The 12,122-nt window shown below is 32.1% G+C and overlaps 1 protein-coding gene across 2 annotated transcripts in view; it reads right to left on the bottom strand.

The window, feature by feature from the left end:
* Positions 1 to 12,122, bottom strand: part of LOC126735237 (titin) — a 121,454-nt gene that overhangs the window by 32,383 nt on the left and 76,949 nt on the right. For both annotated transcript variants that reach the window (XM_050439190.1, XM_050439197.1), the window contains exon 2: positions 6,103 to 6,198. In XM_050439190.1, coding sequence (XP_050295147.1) covers positions 6,103 to 6,190 — 88 coding nt within the window. In that variant the 5' untranslated portion in view covers positions 6,191 to 6,198. The remainder of the gene's footprint in view (positions 1 to 6,102; positions 6,199 to 12,122) is intronic.

The raw sequence follows: 12,122 nt of genomic DNA, 5'->3' as shown, positions 1-12,122 counted from the left end.
TGCACCAAAAGAACCTTGGGTTCCCGTAAAGTAAAAGGGATGTCTTCAAAACGATTTTTTCTTGAAAATTTTCACAAAGATAGTTGAGTTTGAACATTTTATTGGTACAAAAGTGAGGATAAACTAAGAAAATACAAAATTACAAAGGATTTTCTACTTACGTATAATTCACAATTTCACCCGCACTCTATTTGAAACTAGCCAGATTGTTCAAATTTAAAGCCATAATTAACCAAATTCTGTAACTTTTACATCACTTCTTTAGGTCATGAAGACAAATTTCCACACGCGAATCACGAATATCAAATTACATATTTAAGGATTGATTCATAAATAAAAAAGACTCAAATGTCATTCACAAATATTACTTTATTATTTATTAGGAGTGGCTACTCTACTACTACGATTATCGTAATTTTATCTAGTTTTTCATTACAGGTAAGTATTTGTTGATTTATATAATCAAAACATATTTATTTTTTAAAAGTTATTTTTGGTTTTCATTAAATTATACAGGGTCCTGCAATAGTGCATGGGTCTTTCATAAAGCATAAAACAAGGGTTAACATTTTTCTAACCTTTAAAAAATTTGATGATAGCGCATGTCTGAACCATATTTTGAAATATTTGTTTTAAATGGTGTGCTATTCTTTTTGTTTCATTTTTGGGAACACCTTAGGCTACTTAGTATATGCGCTTAATAAAGCTACTTTGTCATGCGCAGTTTAACTGTAATAATTTTTTCTTAGAAAAAAAAATCACTACATCATTTAATTTCATTCAAGCAAAATATTTCAACTATTTTTCTAAATAAATTTTGGATACTATTGTGTAATATTTTTTATGACAATACCATTTGTGTTTCTTATCAATTAAGTATTTAGTTATTTGAATTTTCGTAATTTTGTTTCTAAATGAAAATGGCATATGAAATGCATTTTAGCAATGACGGACTTATTGATATGATATTTATGTTGGATGAATGCGAAAGGAATTGCCTTTTAGCCTCTCAAATGTATGAGGCGCGTTATCCGGTAACCGAAGATCCTCATCTGAGTCAAGCAAATATCGGAAGAGCAGTTGGAATAAGTAAAAGTAATCAGATACTAAATCAGTACAACGAATTTTAAAAAGTCACCATTTTCATCTATGAACATCAAGCATTTTTTGATAGGGATATACAAAACCGACTTGAATTTTATACTTGGAGCAGCTATAAATTTCCTATTTACAGATTAGGCAACATTTAATAAAAATGGATCAGTAAATAGACTTAACTTTCACCATTATTCGTTCGAAAACCTCAATTTCATGCGGCAGATCGACTACCAGCATATGTGGTCATTAAATGTGTGGGGTGGAATTATTGGAAGCACTATTATCGGTCTCTATTTTCTTCATGGTTATTTTAATGGAGGAAAAGACGTTCGATTCTTATAAAGTGAACTGACTAGATTACCTGCGAATACATTTAAATGTAACTTTTGCAGGAAAACGGATTGGAAGAAATGGACGTATTAATTGACCAGCCACATCGCCTGACTTAACAAAATTAGATTTTTTCTTAAGTGGTTTTATAAAAGAAGTGGTTTCTATAAATATAATATATAATATGCTATTACATATTAGCAATCTACCTATAATAATTTTTTTAATGTAAAATCGCATTTTTTTATTTATAGGAATTTTTGATTATTTTACGCACTTGTTATATGATGCTTTCATTATCTAAAATTGAGTCCGCAGCCAACTCATCTAATTAAAAAGTATCCCAGACAACAGCAAAAAATACTAGAGGGTCATACTAAAGCCACACCCATTTTTGTCAATAAAATCGTTTTATTTTTCGTGTGTGTAAATTACAAAATATGTGATTATAGCGGTACAAAGCGCTAACAAATCCTATAAATGTTCAATTTTAGCTCTCAAAAAGTTCAAAATTGTCTCAATATATGTATTTTTTAATTACAGCAAAATCAAGAGCTAAAAAACCTTAAGTAAGCCGGCAATAATTTTATGTATTTAAGTAACGTAAGTAGAAAATTCTTCATAATTTCTAATGTTTTGTATTTTTTTCAAGCATCCTCCTTTTTTTATCAATATTTTGGCCTCACTCAACATTCTATGTAAAAATTTTCCAAAAAAAAATCGATTTTTAAACGTCCTTTTAACTACCGGACCCGAACCTGAAGGTTCCGCATCACTAATAAATACTCTAGAAAAACAAATTTAACTATAAAATATGTGCAATGCAAATGTGTACTTAAGTACAATTATGCGGTTTGTAACAACCCTGGATTGACCACGCCAAAAACCAATACACCCAAGCGCAGACGCAGAAATTGAAGAATAGTTAATGACGTACAATACGATACGCAGTGCGGATAATGCCGTTCATTGCCAATCCGGGGTTGTTACAAACCCCATAATTCGTTTCGAAAAATGTCTTGGAAAAAAACAAATCTTAACGATATGAGCAGTTTTTTCACATTTTTATGTTCAGAGAGTGTCATCTTCTAAATATAAAGAAAGTCGATGATTCTCATAATCGAAGGCGACCGACAAGCAACGGCGAGACCTGCACATTCCTCCAAAGTCAAGGGGAAAGGATATGGTCAAGTTCATTACCTGCGCCTTCCCATTTCATTACGTATACGATTCGCACAAGTCAATGATTTATGAATAATTAAAAGATTGCATAGGTTTCCTTTTTGCCTTTTAAATATGCATGAATGCAGTCTAGTGGCTGACTGACTCGCTGCAACGTCTCAGTTTTACACGATAAATACAGATATTATATAAGTGCTATAAAACTACTAAGGAGATTCGTCATTCGAGATTGTTTAATAATTGATTTCTGCCTTGAACTCTTTGCTGCGGTATGTTCCATGAATGTTATTTGATGAGCTTGTCAAAAAGGCAAATATTCTGATAGTTTTGAACGTATGTACAGAGTCATTCCTTATAATTTTCCCACCCCTTTAAATTTGTAAAAATGGTAGGGTTTGACATGTAGTTTTTGGAAAATATAGTATTATGTATACAGGGTGTTCTACATACAACAAAAGAAACATTTCTTAAATGGAATATTCGGTTCAGCCGTTTATGAAATATTTGGGCTTAAAGATTATGATTTGGTTGCGAGACTGGAAGCCATTAGTTTGTTTACACTACACTTTCTCGCTATCTGTCACTCTCAGGTGTCATTTAGAACCTTTGACATACGTCCATTATGAGCCAATGTCATCAAATAACTTGCTATGTATGCAATGCTAGCTGAGTTTCTAAAGAGCATAGGCATCAGTGGTTCGGCTATCCATGTATCCAAACTTAAGCAGAGATCAACTAATATTAGACAGATACTGCTAACAAGAATTCAAGTAAACCAACAACTAACCAACATGGTTAGTACAGCTCAATGTTAAGTTTTCAACTATAGTCTCTGGATTTATTGTCACATAAAGGGACTCCTGGGCCAGGAGGCAGGAACAGGAGTCTCCTGCTCCTGCTAAACCCTACAAGTCCAGTTTTTCCTGTATCAATGCACCACTATTTTTGTTTGTTCCGCAGGTGATGTGCATTTTTGTGATAGAAGGTTCAATGATGGTTCAAATCCTGTAGCCGAGCTGTCATTTGCAAATTGACATAGTATATCAATTAGGATAGATTTATTGTTCACGTACGACAGAAACAGCAGGAGGCCCAAAAATGGACCCTTGAGGCACACCCTGCCTTAGAAAGTCAAGCTCCGTATAGCACTGAGTACCCTGTGTTGTAATACATAATACTAACTGTTTTCTATGTTGTAAGTATGACTCGAGATTAAAGCAAGAACCCCTAAACCCGTAGAGATAAAATTGCTCCATAAGAATACCGTGGTCCCCTGCAACTTTTTGGTTTCCAACAATTTGTTCTATTAAAAATTTTATTGGATTGAGTACTGCTAATTTAGCGGACTTTGACTGTCTGAAATTGTATCTGTAAAGGTTTTTTTTTAATTAAATCTATAAGCCGGATGTAAATCGCTCTCTCGAAGACCATTGACACTAACTGGAGTAGTGACACTGCTCCATAGTCATTTAGTATTTGAGGAAAACCCTTTTTATAGATTGTGTTCTGCGAATGTTCCTGACTCAAACATTTCATTTATAGTAATGCTTAGGGGCTTGCACATATTTTTTGCTGTTTGCTTTATAAGAAATAACTGAACTTCTCACGAGTATTTGTTAAGGACTTCCATTAATATGTCGTAAATTTCTTGAGAACTAGAGAGATTTAAGAAAATACTATTCGGCGGCCTTTCAGACAAGGAATGCCTTCCCAATTGTCCTGAATATTCGAGATTAAACTGGTCACTAAAAACCTTTGAAATCTCTACTGGCTCACTGATGGTTTACCCAGTATTATCTTTAATGACAATTCTTTGGACGTTTCTTTTGTTAATATTAAAAAAGAAGTTAAAGGATTCCGCACATTTATTGTATTTGTTGTATCTACACTTCCTTCTTTACATCACATTATGCCATGTCTCCTTATCCAAGTGTGTGATAACACTAGAAATATTATTATTTGTCAAAAACGTTTATTTGTGTATAATATTGAAATGACTATAATAGTCTGTAATGCCATTGGTATATATGTTGGAGTTTGTTGTATAAGCGTTCTAATGGATATCTGTATAAACAAATTACATTTACTTTAGTTTTGTTGATCTTTAATTGTGACAAACAATAATCAACTTCTTTTTCATTTATTTCTTTGTTACAATTAACTTTTTCTACAATCAGGTCTTTTCTGCTGAGAATTAATGTTCTTCGATCTCGATTTGCTTCTTGAGAGCTAAAGCTCTGTATAATGTAGTTCGATAGGTACAATTTTTCAATAGCATTTTCTTGTTCCGATACGCAGGGAATATCGGAGGCAATTGTAAGTAAAACTTCTAGTTCTAAAGTTGTTTTGTTAACACTACGCATGTTCTGATGATTAAGTAGGTATATATTCAGTTTTATGTTGTCATTGTAATGTTGGTTCATTATTATGTAATAGTTTTTATAATACGACGTAGATGTGGTAGTACTATAGATGATTCTTCTTTGTATTGAAGAGTGGCTAGGGAGATTATATTGTATGTAATGATTTGGTTATAAAATAATAAGTTTAGTATTTAAAATAATAATTTAAATATGCACTGCATTTATCTATTTTTTAACTATACATAATTTGTTCTTTTCATTCATTTAACCTTATACATTTCATAATTGTCTTCTTATTAGGATGTTCTTGTTAGACAATAAAATTTTGAATTTGAACTTTTTTACAGGGTGGTTGAAAAAAGCTGGAGCTGAAATGATAGGTGGGAAAATATAATAAATGAACTTGTAGTGGTGGTTTATTTGTAATTTACCGCCATATAAAATTACTCTCGAATACTGTTGAGAACCTCTGAACTACCATTTATAAATAAACCTGCTATAGATGAACTAGTATCCATTCATACTGGTTTAGATTCTTCGATACGGCGGCGATGTTCGCAAGAGCTGTAGGAAGTATAATGTATGCGATTAGACTGTGGGAACGAATATTATCATATTTTATATATAGTTGGACGTCCGGGAGACGACATTAAATAGTCGCAAATACTTAAATTTACGAAGATTCATCATGAAATCCGAAAAACTAGTAACCAGTTTACAGTTAAACCTAATATTGTCCAAATTTGGTAAAAGGTCCCACGCCTAATTATAATTTTAAATTGTTAACGGCGATCAAAACTCCCGTTAAACTGAAAACGACCATAAGCGGAGATTTTTATTGTTTTAATTTGGCAATTTGCAAACAAATTGCTTGAAAAGTACCTGTAAAAGTAACCAGCGTTTTATTCTTACATACATTACGCATTTGGTTTCCAAAACAATAATTTTTCGGTAATACTTTTTTATTAAATATTTGGATTGGCATAGAAACTGATCTTTTAAGTGTTATTCTGAAATAGCAAATAACCTTAAAATCTAAAATTATTTCCCAAAGTTTAATAATCCGAAGACCCAGATGCACCCATAGTATCCAGATAATTTAATTTTTTAATAATGTTCAATGACTTACCGGCATGTACTTGTGTAATCAGGACTATGGCTATACAGAGTGTCGTTAACGCTGGCCCCGGCTCCAGAAATTGAGACCACGCCCTCATGGCGCGTCCTGGAAATAGAACAAAATTGAAATTGATAAACAGGTTGTACATGTAATCATGTTACGTGCTTTATGGATACTAATACTAAATGATAATAAAAATTTAAACTTAAAAAGGTCCATTAAGTTAAAAATTGAAATTTATTTAAATTATATGTGGTGTTTTCTGGGTAAATTGGTTGAATGCTTAAGAAAACTATTTGTTTTTTGCCAACGTTTAGAATTATATTTAATTCATCCTCAGGGCTCGAAGTGGTAGTTCTTTTGCGTAACTTATAATAGGACATATTATTACAGGGATAAAAAACGTACATTAAATTTTACAGGCGATTCTTTGAACAGGGTAGGGTGTCAAAAAAATGGGGCTTTCTTGAATATTCTAAATAGTCTTACGTCCTAATTTAATTGCATTTTCTTAATTACAAGTCCAGTGGCGTTCTTGACGATATCTAAACGACTATTTTTGACTAGAAAAATGAACGCCACTGACTTTTGCCTCTTTTTTGATTTAAGGCACGACTTTTTTGTCTATTAATTTTTGTTTGTATTTCGCTTAGTTTTTAAGAAAAAAAATTAAATGCACTTTTTTCATATCACTGGACCACACAAAAAAATTTGAAGTTTTTTTTCAGAAATAATTTTTTTATTAACAATTACAACAACAATAAATAAGCACTAAAGTAAAACAGGTAATTCGTTAGAGTGGATCCCCTTTATGCAAAATTGAACTTTTTGAGGTCTGAATGAATAGAGACCATCTCTTCTTGTAATGGTCAGATTTATTTAAAATGTCATATTTAAAATTAATCATAAAACTAAATCAGGGTCGATTAAAAATGTAAAGTCATTTCTTACAGTATAATATACTCATTAAACTCTTGGTAATATTTTAATTGTTTTCATTGTTAACTGTTTATTAGTAATCAGAAATAGACCAAAAATGCTAAATCCTGCTCTGGTGATTTTTCTTGTCCTTCGTTTTCTTTACTTCTTTAGGTCTGATTATTGTTGTTGGTTGATCGTCTGATCTTGCTCTTTGAACATTTCTTGTCTGAGAGATCAATTAGAAGAACACCTTTAATATTGTGAATATTTGTTGATCTCTCGAATCCTTGAAAACTAGCTAAAAATATGGTACTTTTAGAATAAGGAGAATTACCATGGATAGAACTTACCATCATTTGCCATTTTATGCAAAATGCAAAATAAACAGTCATGCTTATTGGTCATTATTTATTTTTGGATTAACGGTCGAAGTATTAGTTGACTGATGGATCTCAACCTAAGGCCGATTGTGGACGTCGCCGTTACGCCGTTTTTTATTTTTCGGTCATGAGTTCATCACATTTGATGTTTGTTCTGTCATTTGTCTTTTAGTTACTTGAGCATTCTATGTGAGGTTTTGGCAGTCAAAAAGATTCTAGAACATTTTCTTGTTCGTTATAATTGTAACTGCATGTGTCAATTTTTGGAAATTTAACCCATTATAGGGGATAAAAGTGGTTCAATTACATTCGAAATTTCGGTATAGCTGTACTCTTGTTTGGAACCGTAATTTCGCCCTGAAGAGGATTTTATAACAATCTTCCAGGGGTTTATTTAATATCAAAACCACTGCGTCACATACCTTTAGTGGCACATTTTTGGAAATCCTCACTGGTTTGCGAGGTGGGACCTAAGGTTACTAGTTGATCCTATTTTAATAGAGGCTGTTTCTTTTTAGGGTTTTAGTTTCAGTTTTTTGAGTTTCTGTTTGACTTGATTTCTTGATTCTGTTCGAATTATCCTGGACTCCGATTTATCCTTTGGGTAACGCTTTGTCTTCTTGGATTCGAAGATAGATACCTGATGTAACTCGCTTGACTGGTGGTTGAGTTGAACTCAGGCCTTTTATATCTTTTGTTTACTTAATATTCATTAAATTAATACTCTTACACTTCTGCTTTATTAAGTGTAGTTTAATTTATGAGGACGACTTGTCAAGCACGAATGATCATACTCGCTACGAACTAAAGGGTGTTACTAGACCAATCTACTTTATAATTTGTTATCGTTTTGATTTAGTTACTACATTGGTACTTATATCTACAGTAATGTAAAGCAACAGACATATATGTATGTTCTCCCAAATATAGGTATATACATATTCATTTGTAAGTGTAATTTGATTTGATATAGGAACTTCATGACATTAAATGTTGAGCCTATATTATCCACTGACTTTTAGTTTCGTGTTTGTGACCCAATATCTTCAATATTGCGGAGGGTTGTTGGGTTATTTGTTGTTTATTATAAGTATATTGGTTGTTTGTTTATTTCTGACCCCACCCAACAACCCTCCGCAATACTGACTTTTAGTTTTCCGTATTTTTGCCCTTTAGTAACTTTTTTAAAAACGCTCAGGGCCTATTGGTTAAAAATTCCATGGCGTTCCATCCTATTAATATTTTTTTATTTATTTATTAATTTATATTTTTTTATTAATAACTTTCTAGTTAGCTTTTGTTTAATTTAAATTTAGATCAACTGGCAAAATTTTGGACGTAACAAACTCACTCCTAAGTGGAGTTGAATATTAAGTGGTTGAATATCTAATTTAGTTGAGCACAACAACGACCATCTGATCCTTAAGATTTACTTTGTAAATCACAACCCTCAACTCAATTTGTTAAGTTAAATATTTTGAATCGTGAATTTGCGATTACGTAACATTGACACCAAACGTAACATCCTTAATATTTTGTGAACTATATCTTTTTGAAAATGAAGTTGGGATTCTACAATTCGATGACTTGTACTTGGTTCGGCCTCCACAAAGTCAAGATTGTGCTTTTCTTGAGCAACGCTTAGTATGGGTGCACCTGCCTCATTTTTCCGGAGATTCAAGTTAGCTGTTTCCAGCAATCTATCTCTACTCGTCTTATGGTTTTTGCATCAGGGTACCCCGCTAGCACGTTACCAAACGTAATGTCTTATGATACACTGTTTTTGTTGTTCTAGATATATTTGTTTGTAATTCGTAATCAACATACAGGGAATGTACTAATCCTGTTACAAAATAATATTAAAATCTCATAAACGACATATTGATGACGATATAACGACATGTCAGTATGGCACATTTAACCAATCTCAAAATATTTAATGAATTCTATTACAAGGAGCTTACGACTTGCCGTATTGCAACCTCAGTTTGACATTTGAGTGAAATTTTTAGAATCGGCAGTCATATTTTATGCCTGGTCGTTTTCGGTTCCTGTTTTGTTGGTCCAATGAGTTTGTTTCCATCATGTTTTACAGTTCTTTGTGCATGTTTTCTGTTTATGTGTCTATATTTCTGGACTTTTTGTGTTGAATAGTCCCTGTACCAATCCCTGTCTGTGCCATATCAGCTGGTGAAAGTTGAAGTTATGTAATATAAAGGTAGGTATTTTAAATATTGTTCCCAAGCATTGTAGGTATTATATAGTTTTTATAAGTATAAGTAAGTAAGTAATAGATTGTTTTTATATGTATTAGATAGTTTTAAACATTTTACACCAAAGCAAGTAGATACGAAGTGGAAAGGTCTCAAGAGGACCTACAAGAAAATCAAGGACCATAATTAAAAAATTGGAAGAAACAGAAAAACTTGGCAGTTCTTTGATATTATTGGCGCATTCCTTGACAAACAACCGGATATAGAAGCACCGGCAATATGCAGCTCCGAATGTGGTCTATATGGAAATCCAGAAAATGATGCGTATTCAATTCATTATTTACCTTATATTCTTTTAGAAGCTGTAACTCTTTTAGAAGATGACCTCACGAGATGCTGATAATAAAAAACGAAAACTTGAAAATTCTTCTGGGAGGCGGCATAGAGAAAAGACGAATACAATGGATAGGATTTTAGATCTTTACCAGCTTTCTGTAGAATAGCAGATTGGAAAGAAGTTAAATGGCAATTATCCAAAAGAGAGTTACTCTAGAATTTAAAAGCGGGCATTAAAATGAAAGGTAAGAAAGTTTTAAGATTGTTTGAAACTACATTTTTCGTAAAAGTAATAAAAGTCAAATAAGCATTTGGAAGTTAATAAAAAAATCAATTTGTTGAGTGTTTTTATATTATGTTTTAATAATAAATCATATTAGTCATTTTTGTTTTATTTGTTATGAAACTTGTAGCATTTCCTTTAAAATCTGTAGATTCAACCTCAAATTGTAACTACACCTCAGTGTGCCAAAAAATTAAAATGCTAGTTTAAGTATTGGTTATTGTAAATGAAATAAATAATAACTAAAAATAACTCTTTTATTAGTTACTTTATCCTAAAAATACGAGATTAGCAATATTGTTCCTCTTGTCAACACCCATTCGGTTATACAGTTTTAGAACAATGTTTCCTGGCCGCATCAACATTTTTTCTAAAATTAGTTCATATAAATTAATTTCAAGCCTATCATTTGTATCTCTGCAAATATTATGTAGAATGCAGCGTACCATTATTATTTGGGGAACTATCTAAAATCTTATTGGTGCTTCCAATAATTTCAGTCTTCCAAATCTTCCTTTTAATAAAGTGTGTTCAATAAATATTCTGGCTTTTGAAAACAACTGGTTATTACAAAGTTAACCTAAATATTTGTCAAATATTCACTATCTTTAAAACGAATCAGTAAATAATTTTTTAAAAGATAGGCCGAATCCCCAATAAAATGCCTATCCTCTTGAATTTGCTGGTTGTCTATAGCATATGAACCAAATCTGATTGTCGAAAAAGACATGCATCATATTTTGAACCAACTTCACCACAGTAGCCACGTATGCATTTTTTCCAATTACATCTTGCAGAATAACCGAATGGTAACCCTTACGGTTGACATAAGACACTAGGTTTTGCTTTATTTGGGTATATGAGAATCATCAATTATTCCCACAATTCCTAAAAAACAATCATACCTTTAATCAATAAATCATATTGCATGACTGAAAAAAAAGCTAACTTGTTACCTAAAAAAAGAGCAGTAACATTAAAGTCTGGCACTTTGAGGGCTATATGCTTTTGATTCGAAAAAAGTAAATCGCGACATATTTTATTTAGATGAATCAATCCCAAGCAGTTGATCTGCTGATACCAAATCGAGCAGCAACACAGCTAAAACATTATAAGCAAGATAATTACTAGTGTCCGTTAGTACTATGTATATGTTTTGTGGATGTATGTTTTGTGTCTACATAGATATAGAAATGTATATTTTTTATACATTAATGTCTCATAGCGACATACCTTCAATATAACTTCTAGAATGCAATTGCGGAAATTCGCCGCTCGTGAATCTGTTTATTTTACATTAAAAGTAGATCGCACGAGAGGTTCAATATCCCCAAATTTACATAACATTACATTACAGGTACATATCTGTGCTAGCTGGGTACCGACTATTTGAAAACGGTTCCGCATAGGTCCTAGCCGCGGAAGTGTTAACTTATCTACATATTCTCGATTACTAGCTACGTTTACAACGCGCGGATCTACTAGGTCCATGGATCAAATGTTAGACTATTTTTATTTAGTACAACCCTGTTTACAAGGATTGATTTTGAGGGTTAAATTAGTCCAGGATTATCTTTAGGATCAAAATGTCAGTTGAAGTGAGTTTAGACGAAGAATTATAGGACACAACCTCTAAATCTTGAAAAGTCCTATTGTTTAAAGATAATAAAAATAAACTAATAATTTCTTTTTTAAGGCTTAAGCTTGTCCTCTGTATTTTCTTGTTTATTTTTGTGTACAAAAATAAAAACCTCGTAAGCTAACGTCCAATAAATTGTCAAACTTGTCATTTTGGTACTTCAAAATAGGTCGAAAAAAACTAAATTTAATCTACCCTGTTCGGGAAGCATTAAATTCGCGTATCAAATTTTAGTGCGCTGCCGTTTACACCGAAAA

Source organism: Anthonomus grandis, chromosome 1, assembly GCF_022605725.1.
Source record: "Anthonomus grandis grandis chromosome 1, icAntGran1.3, whole genome shotgun sequence".
NCBI classification, from domain to species: Eukaryota; Metazoa; Arthropoda; class Insecta; order Coleoptera; family Curculionidae; genus Anthonomus; species Anthonomus grandis.
The sequence above is the reverse complement of the archived record's forward strand: the minus strand, read 5'-3'. Positions and strand labels throughout refer to the sequence as shown.